Below are 18,514 nucleotides of genomic sequence, written 5' to 3' on the forward strand. Positions count from 1 at the left end.
GTTGTCCAGATTTATTAACATTAGATTGCATAGTTTTTCATTTGAAATTTTATCTAAAAAGTGTTCACATTGGCTAAAACATAACCTAACAATTCAATGATTTTAACAGACTGGTAAAAATATTTTACAGAATTGTAGTGGTCTGTGGACCAGTGGTTGGGAGACACTGATTTATGTTACGTATGTTTCTTTCCATCAATTATTGATTTCCTTTTATCTCTTTTGTGGTTGTAGGGACTGGGGACTAATATGTACAGTACAAGGCAAGGAACAGCCTTGACCATATTTACGCATTTGCTTATTCACCTAAAATGCTATATTTTGGGATTTTGGAGGAAGAATGGATGTTCTGGAGAAAACCCACACAGGCAAAAGGGGAACCAGCAAACTCCATAGTGTCATTTCCAGGGTTTTAACTCTGAACTCTGCAGCTCTAACCATTGCACCATTGTTCCACTTCTATTAAATTATGCAATTCTATATAATTTTTTTTACTTAAATGAATTGTTACCTCAAGTACCCTCCTTGAATTCCTAAAGCCTGTGCTGATCATCTCTGTGGTTTCCTCAGTTACCTGTTCAGTTTGTCCCTAAGGCTTCTGAAAGTGCTGCTGCTGTGGAAAACATCCTGCATTATTCTTGTTTCAAAGAAGGCAGGCGCCGCTTCATCTAATGACTACAGACCTGTGGCACTTACATCTCACATCATGAAGACCTTCGAGAGGATGGTCCTGGACTATATGAGTCCTCTTGTGGTAGACCACCTAGACCCACTGCAGTTTTTACCAGACAAAGATTATATATAGTCTTACTACTCCACAAGGCTTATTCTCGCCTAGGAAAAGCTGGCAGCACTGTGAGGATGATGTGTATTGATTTCTCCAGTGCCTTCAATACCATCCAACCACCTCTGTTAAGGGGTTTACTCAGAGATATGCTAGTGTATTAGCCTGTGGTGTCCTGGATAATGAACTATCAGTCAGGCCACAGTTTCTGAGACTCAAGGGCTGTGTCCCTGATATGGATGTAAGCAACACTGGAGCACCAGAAGGAACAGTCCTGTCTCCATTATTCTTCACCCTGTACACCTCAGACTATAAATATAACACCAGGTCGTGTCACAGACATACATTCTCAGATGATTCTGCACTTATGGAGTGTATCAACAAAAGGGACGCAACAGAGTATATGAGTCAGGTGGAGAACTTTGTTTTATGGTGTTGAAAGACAATTATCTGCAACTTAACATCAGCAAAACCAAGGAACTGGTTATGGACTTTCATCACACTGAAGAGCCTCTATGTTTACTTATTTGGCTGATACTTTTATCCAATGTATATTTATTTATTTAAAGAGCTTCTGTAAAAAGCCAGATTCCCCTCTGCGGACAAATAAAGTTTTATCATGTAGGGTTGGCTCCTTCTTTGCTTCGAGGCAAAATACCCCTTAAAACTGAAATGACCATTTTCAGATAATAGATGAATGGATGGGTGGATGATTATAATAAACTATTTGCCCTGTAATTGAGTAGCACCTGTCTTGTGGATAATTTTACCAAAGATTCCTACTTCCTGCCACCCTGGGATTGGCTTGAAAAGTGGATGGATGATTTAAGAATAAATTGGAATTTGTTTGCCCTGTGATGGAGTGGCATCCATCACATTAAGGAATGACCATCACCTTGTAAACCGTGTTGCTGGGAATGGCATCCTTGCACCCTGTGTTAGAATAAATCGGCCCAGAAAATGGACAAATAACGTTTAGTCTTGAGCTATGACTGCAAAGATCTATGTGGAGAAGCTCAAAAGTTTAATTTGACTTTTAATGTACTTTTATTTTCTTCACATTATATACAACTTGATTTAAAGATGATACTTTTAAGCTTGAGTTGCTAGTAAAGGAAATAATCATTTAGATAGATTTCATTTCTTCTAATGCCTTTGAAAGATCTAACACTGTCACAGAAGATGGCTCTCACCTGTTCACATCCTCCAGCACATCCTCCTTGCCATTGCTCGTCATTGTTTCATCCAGGCTGATTTCTGTTTGGTCCTGGTTGGTGGTGTCCAGCTGCTCAAAGTGAGTTTTAGGTTCCATTTCTGCTTCTTGCTGGGCACACAGTGTGGTCTCTGTATTTAACATGGGCTGCTGGCTGCTTTGGGGGACCCCCTCATCTTGCAGGCCTACTTCTTTTTCTGGATCTACCTCTTGTGCCACCTGCTTAGCTTCCTCCCCGAAGACTCTTTGTTCTTCTTCCAGTTCATCTTCCAGAATGTCTGATACAATGGACAAACTTGAAGAACAAAAGAGGAGCCCCTCACTGGGAAGGCCTATACTATCTTTCGAATCTAATTGGTAAAAAAAAAAGTAATTTAGTAAATACCAGTGAAAATGAAGTGCAATTACTACTATAGAAGTGGCAGCTAGAAGGAGATGTTAAATATCCAAGTTTTAAAAATGAAATGGCCTTGATTGTGACCTTGAGTGAATATGCATCAACCACTTTGAAACTGGATCTAGGCAGTACATGGGGAGAGGGGGGGGGGGTCATACCATATAAAAACTCCACTGAAGATATTCAGGATTAGTTTGGCGCATTATGCTGCTGACTAAGAGAGCAAAAATAAACAGAAATCAGAATGCAAGTCCTGTCATTAAGCAATCTCAGTGTCACCTAACAGCTGAGACTCAACCAGGTTATCAGTCACATCCACTGCAAATGGTACAAATTTGAACTCCTCAATTGACTCTGACTCCATTTTGTTAGTTGGATGTTTCTGTAAATTTAATTGCCATATAACTGATTACACTGGAAAAGCCACATTTTAAAAGGCAGTAGAGCATGTGCACTCTGTACCCAGGAGGAACTGTTGTTGAACTGTGATGATACTAAGTGGGCAACATTACCCGCTGTGGGCCTCTATGAAAGAAAGTAAAAGTGTGCATACCCTATAAACCAAGGGATGCATACTCCTTAAAGTTTATCTGCACAAAGAAAAGCTGTTGGGTTATTGAAGGGCATTAAGGGGTCTGAAGTCTAATAATAACAGCTACTCTCTATGGACAACAAGAGGCGACAACCCTCAGTCCCACTGAGGGCTTCAAATGGGTATACTGATTGATCTTAAACTGAGCCTCAGAATCAGTTCCCTGGAGAAGTCAAGTTAGTCAGCAGTGTTCAACCATGTTTCCTGCTTCCTTTATACTGATGACCCATTTAACACAGAGCAGCCTCAGTCACCTAAGGGGTAAAGGGCATTTTCTCCTTAATTAAGTTACTAATCAGGAGTGCACATACAGTAGGTACAGGATAGATAGATAGATAGATAGATAGATAGATAGATAGATAGATAGATAGATAGATAGATAGATAGATAGATAGATAGATAGATAGATAGATAGAAGGTACTATATCATAGATAGATAGATAGATAGATAGATAGATAGATAGATAGATAGATAGATAGATAGATAGATACTACCTGCTGGCTCCAGCAACAGCATGCCCCAAAAATGGCATGTCCATGATATGACAGCCCACGGCTGGTGAATGAAAAGGGCAACACAGGATCCTTACAAATCGTGAGTATGATGTAATATTAATTTTACATCAATGTCTGTTTTTTTTCGACCTAGTTTGCTTGTCACTTACATCACAAATATTTAGCAAAATAAAGTCCAAACTGTTAGTCTGAATTAATACTCAGAAAACCAACAACAGTCATGTGATTGGTGTTAAAACTGTTATGGGGTGAAACTGAGACTCGAAAGGCAAAGTTGTAATGCCTGCAATCCATTTTAGAAATGGGTTGAAAATTCTTTCCATCTTTAAAGTTTAGATAAGGTACAAATATGAACCCCATGCTTTTGTGTGACGGCTTCAGTTACATCACAAATGTCACAAATGACACCTGAAAAGCCCTCTAGGCAAAGGTAATAGTGTTCCTAGTAAGCAATCCAACAGCTTTAAAGAATATGACATAAAGAAAAAGGAAGCGATTTTCAAGAATTAAGGCGAAATCAATATCTTCTGAAATAATATCCACAGAGCATTACAGATGTGGTGATTCTGATAGATGGTGTTTGGTGGGCTGCATATATTGCACATTGCCACAGCTTTGAGCAGGGTGGTACACAGTACATCCAAGCTATGTAGAAGATTAGTGTCCTTGTCAGTGATTTCAGTGGTTCAGTTTGGTTTGCTTTCACAAACAGGCGTTCTGTTTTTAACATGTATCTACAAGGAAAGATGCTAAAAACAAGATCTTTAGTAAAAAAATGTGGATATATTACCTGAGGTGTGTTCAGGTGGTGTCAAGGACCCGCACTCGATAAATTCTTCCTCTGGATATTTCTCCGAAGCAGGTGAATCCAACTCCTGTAGAGAGAGCCCAACATGCCTAAATTACCAGAGTGCCCTGTCTATTGATACTTCATCATAAAGCAGATTATCAGCTTCTGCCAAAGGAACAGCCTGGATTCCTTTTTTAAAAATATTCATTTGAAAGTTCCTGACTCCACGCTGACAGAAGGCATGTGAGCTGTGTTTTGATTGAGCTTAGCTGAACTGACTGCTCAGTGTTCGAACTGCTAAACAGAGCATCTCACTTGAGTACCAGCTGGATATGTTTGGCCACCTGCCATGCCCTGACATCTGACTTTTCCCTGGAAGGCTGATGTCATTATCCCCGCTAAGTAAAAAAAAGAAACTGCAGTGGCCCATGAAAACATTATGCTTCCGGTCGTCCTGCCATTAGCATCTCCACACGTCACTGCAGCGCTGCCTCCTCCTTGGAATTCTATCTCCCTCTGTGCTACCTCAGGGACAGCCTGGCAGTGCACAAAGATGCTGTCTGTAATGGCGAATGTTGTTTTATTTTGGTGTTCACTTTCTCCTCTGCTGCTTTTGATATCATAAAAAAAAACACTACAGAATACAAAACAAGACCAGCATGATCCTTTTGGATTCCATTCTGAAACTGCAGACAAGGCTATTTCCTATTTTGAATTTAAAAAAAATCCAATGTAATGCCTTATCTATGTGTGTTTGAAGAAATTATTAGAAACCATCACAAATGATGGAAAGAACTGTGGGAGAAAATACCTAAGAGATGATGAGGTTACATGACACTGGTGCAATTGTAAATGCTACTGGAATCTGGGTTCAAACATGGCCTGATCACTGTAGATGTGACGAAGTGTCCAGCAGATCGAGCCTTTTAGTGCAGGAAACATTACTTAGGGGCAGGCTGTCAAACGGCACTGGCAATAAGAAAGGTTGCTCTGGTAGGGGTCAGAGTACTAGTGGAGGTCTTTCTATTTCACAAGAGTTTTGAATGTTATGTTTCCTCCAACGCTTACAATGGATTCAGTTTCGGAACACCCTTAGTGTTATAGATTTCATTTGAAATGGATAACCCATAATAACAATGTGAATACATATTTTCAGAAAGGTTTGTAAATTATTAAAAATCAAAAACTGAAATCTCTCCTATATACAAGTCTTCAGACCCTTAATTCAGTGCCTTTGTGGAAGGCACTTTAGTAGCAGTTCAGGCTCTGAGTCTTCTTGGGTAAGTTTCTACAGCAGGAGTGCCCACACTTTCTTGACTTGTGAGCTACTTTTAAAGTGACCAGGTGGAAATGATCTACCTACCTATATATAGCATTAAACATGCTATATATATATATATATATACTGAGTATACTTTATACATAAAACGTATGTTGTCATACCTTGCATAACTGAATAACCCTTATGGCACAATAACAATTCAATACATTTATGGTCACTACAGTATTTGGATTTAATAATCGTCATGTGGGAAAAGGCTGACTTGCATAAATAAGTAGAGTCGAATAATGCAGTCAAGGAGCTTTTGAATTCAGCCGAGTGAAAAATGACGGCTGTCCGATTAACTGCGATTTTAGTTCCCTCTCCTTTCTCTTTCTCAGATCGCTCTTTGGAAGGACGTCAGTTTTGTAGTTTTTTTGAACAGTTTGAAAGTACCTTTACACATTTTCCTTTGGAATAGAAATGATAGATTGACAGATCAGACAAACGCACTTCGATTGTGACATTGTGAGAAAAAAATCCTCTTCCATTTCCACATCCAACCCATACCCTCACCAAACAATTTTCTTTCAGATCCCTTCTTTAGTCGATATGAATTGGAAGGCTAACTAGATCACAGCCGAAGTTTTGCAGTAGCTCGTGCGTTTGATCGTGCATGCAGGATGACCAGTGTGTTAGAAGAGAAGAGATCTCAGACTGGCCGCCCTGTATGTCATTCAAGTGGCAAATGCCATAGGGAGGATATATGCTAGACTAACGTTTAAAAAAATTTTTTTGAATGAAACACGATCTACCTGCACTACCTTTGCGATCTACCGGTCAATCACGATCGACGGATTGGGCACCCCTGCTCTACAGGCTTTGCACTCCTGGATTTGGACCATTTATCCCATTCAAGCTCTGTTAGACTGGATGAAAGGTATCTGTGAACTGCCATCTTCAGGTCTCTCCACAGATATCCTATGTTGTTTAAGTTTGGGCTTTGGCTGGGCCACTCAAGGGCGTTCAGAGACTTGTAGCGAAGGAACTCCAGCATTGTCTCTGCTGTGTGCTTCAGTCATTGTCATACTGAAAGGTGAACCATTGCCCCAGTCTGAGCTTACATGAACTGTGGAGCAGAGTTTCTTCCAGGATCTGTATGTATTTGGCTGCTGTCACACATGTGTGCTTAGGTGACAACTAAAGGGCTTGAATAAAAGTAATTCCATGCCTGACCAGGGGGTGGCGAAGTGCAGTGATTCTCTCTCTCAATTCCTTGCAGACCACTTCTCGTCACAAGAATGACAAAGAGACATTGGAAAGGTTTGGGGCAGCCACCCATATAATATTTCCTGGCTATTTCATGACTGAGTCCAAAACAGAACTGACTTGCTGCCTTTAAATGGTGGCCTTTTAAATGCAAGTAGAGGAAGTGACGTCATCAGGGCCAGAAACCGGATGTGACATCATTGGTTGCCCCGGAACCGAGTGGGACTTCCCGAAAATGGTCTGCAAGGAATTGAGAGAGAGAGAATCAGGTGTGGTCAGGCGTGGAATTACTTTTATTCAAGCACTGTAGTTGTCCTCTAAGCGTGTGTGTGTGACACTGCATTCGTCCTTCCCTCAAATGTGACCAGTCTCCCTGTCCCTGCTGCTGAGGAGCACACTGAGAAGCAGCATGACACTGCCACCACCATGCATTACTGCAGGGATTGTATTAGGCAGGTAATGAACAGTGCCTGGTTAAGGCAGGTGATGAGCAGTGCCCAAAGAGTTCAATTTTTGTCTCATCAGACAAGAGAATCTTTTTGTTCATGCTCTCAGAATATTTTAAATGCCTTTTACATCTAGCCACTCTCCCATAAACACTTGATTGATGGATTGTTGTTGAGATGGCCATCCTACCAACAGGTTCTTCCATCTCAGCAAAGGAGTTCTAAAGCTCTGTTGGAGTGACTATTGAGTTTTTGGTCACCTCCCTGACTAAGGCCATTCTTGCCTGGTTACTCAGCTTGGCTAGACAGTCAACTCTAGGAAGAGTCCTGATTGTTCCAAACTTTTTCCATTTCACAATAATTGAGTCCACTGTGCTCCTGGGCACTCTTAAAGCTTCAGAAATGGTTTTATCCATTTGCCCTCATCTATGCCTCACAACAATTTGATTACAGAGAGTTCCTTGGATGTCATGGCTTGATTTGTGTCCTGACATTCAGTGTTAATTGTGGATCTGATATACACAAGTATGTGTGTGCCTTTCTAAATGATGTCCAAATCAATTCAGATTGACAGAGGTGGACCACAATCAAGTTCTTGACAGATCTCAAGGAGAATTAAAGCAAGCAGGATATACCTGGCCACAATTTAGAGTGCCACCGTAAAGCATCCAATACTTATAAGAATGAGAAATTTCACTTTTCAATTTTTAATAAATTTGCAAACATTTCTGATAACATGCTTTCGCTTTGTTATGATGGGTGATTGAATGTAGATTTATGAACATAAAAGTCAAATTTATTCACTTAAAATTACATTTATAACACAATAAAGTGTACAAAAAGGAAGGGGTCTTAATACTTTCTGAATCTAATGTGTGTGCATTTTCTGTTTTGCTGTTACTCTGATTCATTCTGAATTACAATTATTACCATCCATCCATTTCCCAACCCGCTGAATCTGAACACAGGGTCACGGGGGTCTGCTTTAGCCAATCCCAGCCAACACAGGGCACAAGGCAGGAACCAATCCTGGGCAGGGTGCCAACCCACCGCAGGACACACACACCCACGCACCAAGCACACACTAGGGTCAATTTAGAATTGCCAGTCCACCTAACCTGCATGTCTTTGGATTGTGGGAGGAAACCGGAGTGCCCAGATGAAACCCATGCAGACACGGGGAGAACATGCAAACTCCAAACAAGGAGGACCTGGGAAGCGAACCTGGGTCTCCTAACTGCGAGGCAGCAGCGCCACTGTGCCGCCCCTACAATTATTACACTTTAATGTAATTTCTGTTTGGTTTGTTGTTTATTTTATACTGTTGGTTTATACCTTTAAATATTCTGCCTTTCTTTGAGAGTTATGGTTAGAAGTAGGGCCACTCTGATGTCACTGCTGCTGGGATCTCCCTTCATCTTTTATAAAGAGGACAGTGTGAGGGTCCCGGCAGTGGATCACTGAGTTTGTGGAGTTTTTTGTGAGAATTGTTTTCTTTTGAATTTTCTGTATTGCTTTGGCTCTAGGAATACAGTACTGTATTTTCAACTGTGTATTGAGACCTTTTAGGCAAGTGCCTTTTTTCTCCTTTTGTGCCTTTTGTTTTATTTTTGCTATTTTTCACAATATAGTCTTAACATATAAAGATTTTTGGTTTGCATTGTCTCTACAAGTCAGAGGTTTGTAGTTATCCTCTCCCTTGTAAGACATTTTAATATGATTTGGGACTTTAATTACGTTTTGATCTTTCAAAGCCAGATTGACATTTTGGGGCCTGTGTAGGCCAAAGCCTGCTGTTGGTAGCTGGGGGTGGCTGCATGGAGTGTAGGCTTATCTGGACAGGCTGGTGAAGGTTCTTGTCTGCTTTGTGGAACTTAGTGGGAAACTCATATTCTTTTTATCACATTTGTTTTGACTACTCACAACACTAAGAATAATGTAACTAGTTCTGTGTTATTGTATTTGGTTTTAAATGCACTTTTGATGGTCAATATTGTAACTGTCATGTAAACAGTCACCCAGACTGATGTTTACTCAACTATGTTGGTTTCTTTTGTAAATTGCTTTGTATAAAAGTGTTTGCTAAGTGAAAAAATGTAAATGTAAATTATTCATTTATTTTGCAACACAAATCAGACAACACTTTAAACATGCCGTTATCTCATAGGACTGATTTCAAATCACATAGTGAACACACTAACTGACAATCAGGAGCCATGGTGGTAGTGATCAATTGCTGATAAGATTTGTATTTGGAACAACAAGTCCAAGACTGAAAGAGAATCTTTGATTACTTTTATATTTACACCAGGAAATGGAAGAACCTTTATGAAAGAGACAGGGATATGGTCAAAGGACAGGCTAGAAAAGACTAAATAAAACAGAGACACCATAACCAAAATGTAACCAGATACAGAGGGCTGAAACAAAGATAATTGAAACCTAAGAATCTAAACTAACTGGGAATTATTACCTGACTGTTCTACTGCAAAGTGTTGTTTTAATCTGATCCAACACTGGGGCATGAAAGCTTTGTGCCACCGTCTTTTATTGGTGGGACAAGTGAACTCATACTGTCACATGACCTTCAGCATCTGTTAACAACATAGCCATGCCATTGAAAATGGTCTCAAAATAGCAGTAAACAACCAAAAACGGCATATAAAATGGTATTTAAGTGACATCATTGCTAATCCTGTTAAAATAAACAACAATAGATGAGTTACATAATTCAGCAAATTTAGCCACATGATTTCAGGACAGCCATAATTCAGAGTCATGATAACTGCCATGTATCATTGTCAAATATGTGCATGTACTTAGTGACCTGTGATGTCTTTGGTGCCATGTTGTGTTTAAATCAATACTAATTCCTGAATTTTGATTTAACTAAGGAAAAGTAAAAAGATTAACAGCTAAAGAAGTGTAAAGCTTAAGAAATTAAACAATTACTTGGGTATTTAGATTAAACATTCTTTTGTACTGTATAATGAATTTACATTCACCTTTTGGTTCTGAATTTTGGAAAGTATAACTACTATGTTATCTATAAGTTTTTGTAATGGAGATTAAAAATTGAAGTTTTTTTTTTGTTTATTAAATAAGCCTTGTAATATTTAAGTGTTTTTTTAGATAAGATGTAGCTTTTAACTGAATATACTCTACAACCAAGACTATCACTAACTTGAACTACTAGTTAGGTTAATTTTTTAAAAGACATTATGGGCCAAGTCTGAGATCAGGGTCAAATTGATAAACAAATTGATAAGGATCATTAATATGCTTTAACTGAATGTTGAATTCTGGGATATGTAAATGAGATGAAAATCATGGGAAGGATATGTAAATATAAAGCAAACATTAGGAATTAGTGTTATCTGTTAGAATGTTTAAACTCCCATAAACTAACCAGTGTGTATATGCTCGTAAGAAAATGTGAAATGGGGGCTTTTGGGGACTTTGTTATTTAACTTATATCTCATAATTAGCTTCAAAGACCAAGGATAAGTTCTTAATCATCTGATTTTTGACTGATATAACTTAGTAAACCTAGCCATCAAGCCACAGAATAAAAGACGCTATACAGCTACTGAGAGCGACAAATACAATGCCTTTTGAGAGAGGCAAATATGAGGCAGATGAACTGGAGGAATAACATGCAGAAAATGAGAAATGAGAACACACAGAGTATATACTGCTAAACCCCATTATTTTAATATGGCTTTCTTATAGCTTAATTCTAATGTAACCCTGATATTCTGTATATGCATTTAATTATCATTTTTATTATGGCTCCACTATTTGTAATAACCCCTACTTTTTCTGCTATTCTTTTTCTGGTTTTCTGCAATGGTGAGCTGCACCACCACCAACCGATCAAAGCACCGTGCAGTCCCTACATTGGTGGACTGAAGGCCAGATGTCCACTTGACCATCATCATCTAATTCCTCCATGTGAAGCTGGAAAACCATGAGGACTGATTGAGATCATTTACGTCAGGTAGAATGGCCAATGGAGGCTGGGTGGTCTGGCTTTTTTTTCTGTCCTCCTGGTCATCGGACCTTACATTATTCTTTGTTACGTAGCATTGCCTAATCTTATTTTTGTATTTTTCTTTTTTCTTTCTTCATCTTGTAAAACACTTTGAGCTGCATAATTTGTATGAAAATGTGCTATATAAATATATGTTTTTGTTATTATAGGTAGTTCTGATGTGGCACCAAAACATTGTGAGATCCAAGAACAAAATTGCAGCGCAATCTACAATATACCCCAACTTAGAAGAAGCAGACCAAGGTGACACCATTAAGGGGAATACTTTCAAAGAACACCTTGATTTATAAGACTAGACTCTTTAAATTCATTGACATCTCTCCTCCCTGCTTACACTGAAGCAAAGCTTGTTTTTAGGGAAATTAATTGTGAATTGTGCAGGTTTCATCTTTTCTTTTACTTTTCACTTCTAGTGTTTAATTTTTTCTTTTTTGCAAAAACATAATTAATGATTATAAATTAAAGTTTGAATATTACCCCACTGAAACTTGCCTTGTTTGTTGATATCATTTGCTCCAGTGTGCTTGTTTGAGTGATTTGTTATTTGTTTTGCATTTTCAAAGGTAGAAATCTGGCCTTGTTGTTGAGTTGTGTGTGGTATGTTTGTTCAAGTGTGAGCTGTACTTGTACTGTTAGAACTGTGCAGCCCTTTCAGGGGTAATGATGAGGTATACAGCCTTTGAGGTCGCCAATCTCTGCCATATTCCTCTGTGCAGCCCTTTCAAAGGTCGTTTGTCTGCTAAGTCCCAGCAGGAGTGCAGCTCTTGACGGGTTTATTCTACAGTTACTTTGTATTTGATCTGTAATCTTATAGAGACAGTGACAGGCCCTTGGCCATTGTTGTGTTTGACACATGATTGATGAATAGATGATCAGTAGGCAATAATGCGGGGTGTACATGTAAATCAAGGCTAATAATTTCCATAGTAACGTCTACCAGTATAAAAAGTATCTTTCATGAACACTTTTACACAACAAAACAATTTTCAATAAAAAAAAAATACAAATAAAAAAATATATAGTATTAAAAGAATAAAAAAAATAAATGCAGATCTAACCTTCATTTTTCCATGCATCAATAAATTGCATAGATCAGAGCCCTTGGGACTTATCAATAGAGCGCCATGGATATTTTTTCCTTAACCGCTCACAAGTGTGCTCTTTAAACCCGTTGCATCACAACCCAAAGGTCATGACCTGCAAGAGCATGCACCAGACAACATGGGGAGCTACCCTAACTACAAATGGCATGAAGAACAAAATGGTGGCCAAATTGGCCAAAAATAATAGACAACAATTAAAGTAAATCAGGATCATTACCTGAGACCCAATAAACATTCAACATGGGAAAGAGATCTCAGGAAATGAATGAGAAAATTGCCCAAATATGACAAATATCTATGCAAATCACAACTGTCTCCACTGTATTGACTGAAACTGTCACGTTGTCAGATCTGCAATACCACAGGTGTGTGATATCCTCCAAAAAGACACACAAAAGGGAGAGCAGGCCTCAAAAAGACACAATAAAGGCCAGACCAGAACTTCTTAGTGAGTTTAGCCTACTTGAAATGCCTTACTTCTAAAGTCTAAGGCAGACCTTCAGGCCTGCACAGGCACACAATAGGGCTAAGGTTTTAAAAATTAAAATATTTTCTTATCTCCACAATAACAAAAAGGAGAGAAGGAAAAGCTCTGTCCAAAGAAGAACAAAGTTTTTTTTTTTCAATATTCAACAATTTATTAAGGAAGATAGAAAGGGAAAAATAATGGCAAGCAAATCCAAATATCTCAAAACAGAAGACAATAACTTATGCTGTGGTTAAAAGCCAGAAATTCCCAAAAACTGAATTCATAAATAAAACACAGGAATCCAGCTAAATCAGTGCCCACAACTTCTTCTCCTTTTATAGTGCTGGGGCAGCCCCCCATTGAAAAATCTGATGGCCTCGCCTCAAATGGCTCCACATACAAAAAACAGGGAAATTTAAAAGAACAAAGCAAACAAATACATATAAATTTAACATGATACAACATTATACTAGAATGAATAAACACCACATCAAATATATAAAACATAGAAAGAACAAAACCAAAAACAGGGCTTACACAATACAAAAAATATTTTAAATAAAAAATAACTGAATAAACAAAGGAATAAACTTGATCAAGGACAACAACTCTGTAATGTAACAGCAGGCGGTAAACAGACCACTTATATCTGGCTCAAGTGAAACTTCACAAAAAGCCATAACAAAGATTTAAAATATATTTGAAAGGCTTTTATTATTTAAGTTCAATACTTGGGTACAAATGAAGTGCAATCTGTCCAGGCCTCTCAACCCACCACAGAGTGTCATTTCCTGTGCATGTAAGTTTTCGAAAATATCACACTGAGTTGAGACGTTTAGGTCTGCTATCTTTATATATATTAGAGGAAACGAATAAATGATGATCATATATTTTTAAAACTGCTGATACACTCTTCTACAGATACATATTGTGGCCAATTTCACACACTTGCTTAAATCATTTAGAGTTTAAAAAAATATTTACTTACAAGTAACCTTGACCCTCGCCTGAAGAAGGGGAAGATGACATGAGATTTATTTACAACCAGGATTGCTCCCTATTTATTAATTGCTTAATGATGTACTCTCAGTTAATTTTATTCTATTTGGTTATTATTTAACATCTACTGTCATGTGAAAGAGTAAGTACAACCCATTGAAACTGTAGGTTGAAGGCAGCCATGCAAGTGTCTTTTAGCGCACCACCTCTGGGCAGACAGGTAGAATTCTGGCCTGCTTTCCTGGGTGCTTCTGAAGTCCTCACACCACTTAGAAAATGAATCACAACCGTTATCTAATAAGGAATTAAGTATTGCATCTAGTCCATCTTCTCAATATGCTTATGCATTTTACTGACACCTATCCCTGCAACATTGGGTGTCAGGCAAGAATCAACTCCAAATGGGATGCCAGTTTGCCACTCTGTACACTCACACTTGGACAATTAATCAAACAAGCTCAGCGTCTTTGGGATATGGGAGGAATGAAAAGGAAAATCTAGGCATACATTAAGGGGAAAATGCTGTGGTGTCATCTTCAGAATGCTGAGATGGAGGAATTTCTTATTGGTGTGAATCTGCTGGATCCTTGGAGGTGTAGACTCGTCCCAGAACAAGTGGCCCTGGTTTCTGTGGTACACCAAAAGCAGAATGTGCCCCCTCCATATGTGGATTAGGTACAGTAAATCTCTGTTTCTGCAGACGAAAGGGCAATTGCGAGACAGACATTGGCCATACTGAGATGAGAATCCCAGCCTCATATGTAATGAGGGAGTAGCAGCAGTAACCACCACCCCACCATGCCACTCAGTAAGCTTCATTTTACACATTTTAATTTCTTGCCATAGTGGCCAACATTCTTAGGTGGTTTACAGGTGAACCAATAGAATTATTTATACATTTTTAAAACGTAATCCCACCCTAGTAGTTTAAGTGATCTCCTCAGCCAGTGATGCCCACTTTATTATTTAATGCATTAACCAGTAGGCATTACTGTCTACCTGTGTGAGTTACAGTTAGTAGTATTCAGAACATAAGACATTTTGGAAAATGAGAGGAGACCATTCAGTTCATGAAACTCATTTGATTGGCAAATAGCTAAATGACACAAATTTACTATCCAGTGGCATAAAAAAAGCTGTTTACGTCAGGTAAGGTTTATTTTTTACATTGGTTTCGTTGGCCTTTCACGTGAAGAAGTGTCTGGAGAAAGCAGTAATGATAATCTCTTCTATACAGTAAGTAGCATAGGCAGCAGCAAACTAGTGCAGCTGGTTTGCAGTTAATACTGTTGGACTCAAGAATCGTCATTTAAACTCAGATGAGAACTTGAAATAGACCACACTACATGCTCATTAAGAAAGCAAAAGCACGTGGACAAGTTCTTCAGTAGTATTCAACCTCACAAGGCTATCCCAAAAACTGGAACCAAACAGGAATTTTAAAATAGCATGCAACCCATATTTTCTGAGGTATTGATTTACTTTTACCGTGAAGCATGGAGAACAGTGACCATTGTGCATTATCACCAGTGTGCTACAACCATAATAGAACATGAATGTTTCAACTATAAAGACATCCTGAAACAAAGCATGCTACTTACAGAAGTAAAGTTCTTTTTTAATGAAAAATCAAAACCATTCTAGTGTGTTTGTACAATAAGCCAGCATGCACTCCAAGCATCAGCTCATTGCACATCAGAATTCCCAAAATAAGAAAGCACACACAACCGTAGAAAAGCTCGTCTTGCTTTGTGCAGTGGATGTGTACACTGAAATTCTAGACAAGTCAGTTGTCTACAGACACAACCATATTCCTCTCTGCAACCTCTTCACTGACCACTGATTTTGAAATTCTGAAGCTCCGACCAGCCCGGGCTACCAGTTAAAAAAGACAAAAGGTCACTAAATTTGATTCAATATTAAAACCCATTGTGTTGAGCTGTTTTTTTAATGAGTGCCATTCACTATTATGTACACCGTGTTTAAATTCTGTATTTATTAGTGTATGTCATTTAGGAGAAAATGTTGACTAGTTTACATTAAAATTCTACTAATAAATGGTCATCCCTGAACAAAAATTGATAAAACTGGGTACCAAGACCAAAAACCACAGATCTGAACACACCATTAATTGTTGAGACGTACTGTATTTTAGACAAATCTTCTGTACTGATGACTTTTAACAATGTTTAATCACTTGATGATTCTTATGTCAGGATGAAAAGCCTTGGTCCTAGAAAGCCAAAGCAATTACAAATATCTATTGCTAATTTGTCCTATAAATAAGCTTCTTTTGCATTATGGGGTAGTGGCTAAATCATTTGATCGTGAACACAACAGATGACAGTTCAGTCTTTGCCAATTATAATATTATGACTTTAAACAAGTCAATTAATGTACCAGGGTCCCAGTTAAAGACATAATGAAAATAATTAAAACCAGGCAATTGGGCCTGCAGGTATCAATTAATTAAATATGGCATGTGGAACAAGACAAGAAATAAATAGACGGGATCAGTCCATTGCAGGCCATACAGTATCAATTATCTCACAGAAAAAGACCAAATCTTTAGAGATGTGTGTCAGAAGCACTAACTATTGTGCCACCCCGCCTTTGAATTTCTTCAAGCTACCTTTGAGTATTTGCTGACTTAACTCTCTTGGAGCGGATGTTGACTTTTGTCGAAACAAGGGGTTGAGAGCAGATAATGACTAAAGTCGACATCCAGAGGCAGAGGGCAATAAAATCTCTTAATGTTGATATGTTATGGGTTGACCCCCTTGATGTAGAATCCCTGAGTGTGTAAGTGGTGCGGAGTGAACAACATCAGGTGAGAGAGCAAAGCGATTGCGCAAAGCAAAATGCACCTTATGTTTTATTTATTTATTTAGTATTCTTGCTGAATCAGACTCTGACTTATCCATCCATCCATCCATAATCCAACCCATTATATCCTAACTACAGGGTCACAGGGGTCCGCTGGATCCAAACCCAGCCAGCATAGCGTAAGGTAGGAAACAAACTCCAGGCACTCTGACTAATCGAACTCCGATTTTGACGCAACTGATCTGTAGATCGAAAACGAAAGTCAGGTATCTGCATCAGCTGATCGTTCACCAGCTGACGGTTCTATGGCATCGTTCACCTAAGAGGACTTATTGAACTCCGATTTTGATGCAAATGATCTGGAAATCGAAAATGAAAGTCAGGTATTTGCATCAGCTGATCAGTCCCCATTTGATCGTAGTGCTGAACACCCTCGTGTAGCTGATGTGCCCACGGCAACGTTCGCCCTGAGAGAACTACACAGACGTAGATCTGTGGGAGGAAAACTGGCAACTGGACTTCATCAGATGACATGGCACACTCGTGGAACTCTGCTGATTACCAGCCACTCAACTACTTCAAGCTGCCTTATCCCAGTAAATGCCTTTCAGGTTATGAGTGATGAGACAAATGGCTGTGTAATAAGTATGTGAATTTACATGCTCTAGAGGATCATGGATTATAAAACCGAGTGACAATTGTTATAAATAAGTACAGTATTTTATGTTGATTTATGTGTGAAAACATTGCTCTGTGTGTTTTTTTTTTTTTTGGAAAAATATTCAGCCCTGGGATAAAAGGGAAAAAAATAATTAGCCCTTAAAGAGTTAGTGCTAGTTTTGAACAAGCACTATGGAGAAGTAATTAAACTACTGAACGTTAAACCGCAAGATGGTTGGTTCAGTTCCTACCTACTGCTCACTGTGTGACCCCAGGCAAGTCATTAAACCTGTTTGTGTTCCAACTATAAAAAAAAATATGCAAATAACTGTAAGGAATCATCATCTGGCATACAGGTGTCTACTGAATCTCACAAAACTAGCTGAACTACCTCTGGCATTGTCCAAGTGAGAATGTGAAAAGGTAAAGACTATTTACAAATTATTTATTACCAAACTTCCATTCATCCATCCCGCTATATCCTAACTACAGGCTCATGGGGGTCTGCTGGAGAAAATCCCAGCCAACAAACCCTGGGCATGGCGCCAGCCCACTGCAGGGCACACACACGCCAAGTACAATTTAGAATCACCAATCCACCTAACCTGCATGTCTTTGGACTGTGGCAGGAAACCCATACAGACACAGGGAGAACATGCAAACTCCACACAGGGAGGACCCGGGAAGTGAACCCAGGTCTCCTAACTGTGAGGCAGCAATGCTACCACTGCGCCACCCTTACCAAGCTTTGTTACCATTAAACTTGATTCATTTAGTATATAATAACTATTAGTACTGGAAAACATTTCAGTTTCCAGTATTCTCTGCTTTTTCTTCTGGTGTGAAGCACTCTAAAATTTCAATAAATAGCTCAATATGGCCTCCCCCAAATTAGGCTTAGGATCATTATAAAAAAACTGAGGTGTTTGAATAAAGACGATGTTAAGTGTAATTGTACGCATAAAGAACAACCAAACCAACCAACAGAGACTGTGCTTTAGACAGCGGTCTGCTAGGGCTGTGTGTGTTGGTTCTTGAAATGAGCTTGCGAACATTGCCATATTGTATTTTTAAATCAATTACAGTATTTAGTTGGCCTACTTAATGCTAATAGGTTATGATTCTCATACAGTTT

The 18,514-nt window shown here is 38.8% G+C and overlaps 1 protein-coding gene across 7 annotated transcripts in view; it reads right to left on the minus strand.

Annotated features, from left to right (window-relative positions):
• The window catches only part of LOC120538818 (PH and SEC7 domain-containing protein 2), a 114,900-nt gene that overhangs the window by 45,126 nt on the left and 51,260 nt on the right, over positions 1 to 18,514 (minus strand). For all 7 annotated transcript variants that reach the window (XM_039768307.1, XM_039768306.1, XM_039768308.1 and 4 more), the window contains 2 exons: positions 4,293 to 4,377; positions 1,978 to 2,347 (listed from right to left, as the gene is read on the minus strand). In XM_039768307.1, coding sequence (XP_039624241.1) covers positions 1,978 to 2,347; positions 4,293 to 4,377 — 455 coding nt within the window. The remainder of the gene's footprint in view (positions 1 to 1,977; positions 2,348 to 4,292; positions 4,378 to 18,514) is intronic.

Source organism: Polypterus senegalus, chromosome 11 (genome assembly GCF_016835505.1).
Source record: "Polypterus senegalus isolate Bchr_013 chromosome 11, ASM1683550v1, whole genome shotgun sequence".
In the NCBI taxonomy this organism is placed as follows: domain Eukaryota; kingdom Metazoa; phylum Chordata; class Cladistia; order Polypteriformes; family Polypteridae; genus Polypterus; species Polypterus senegalus.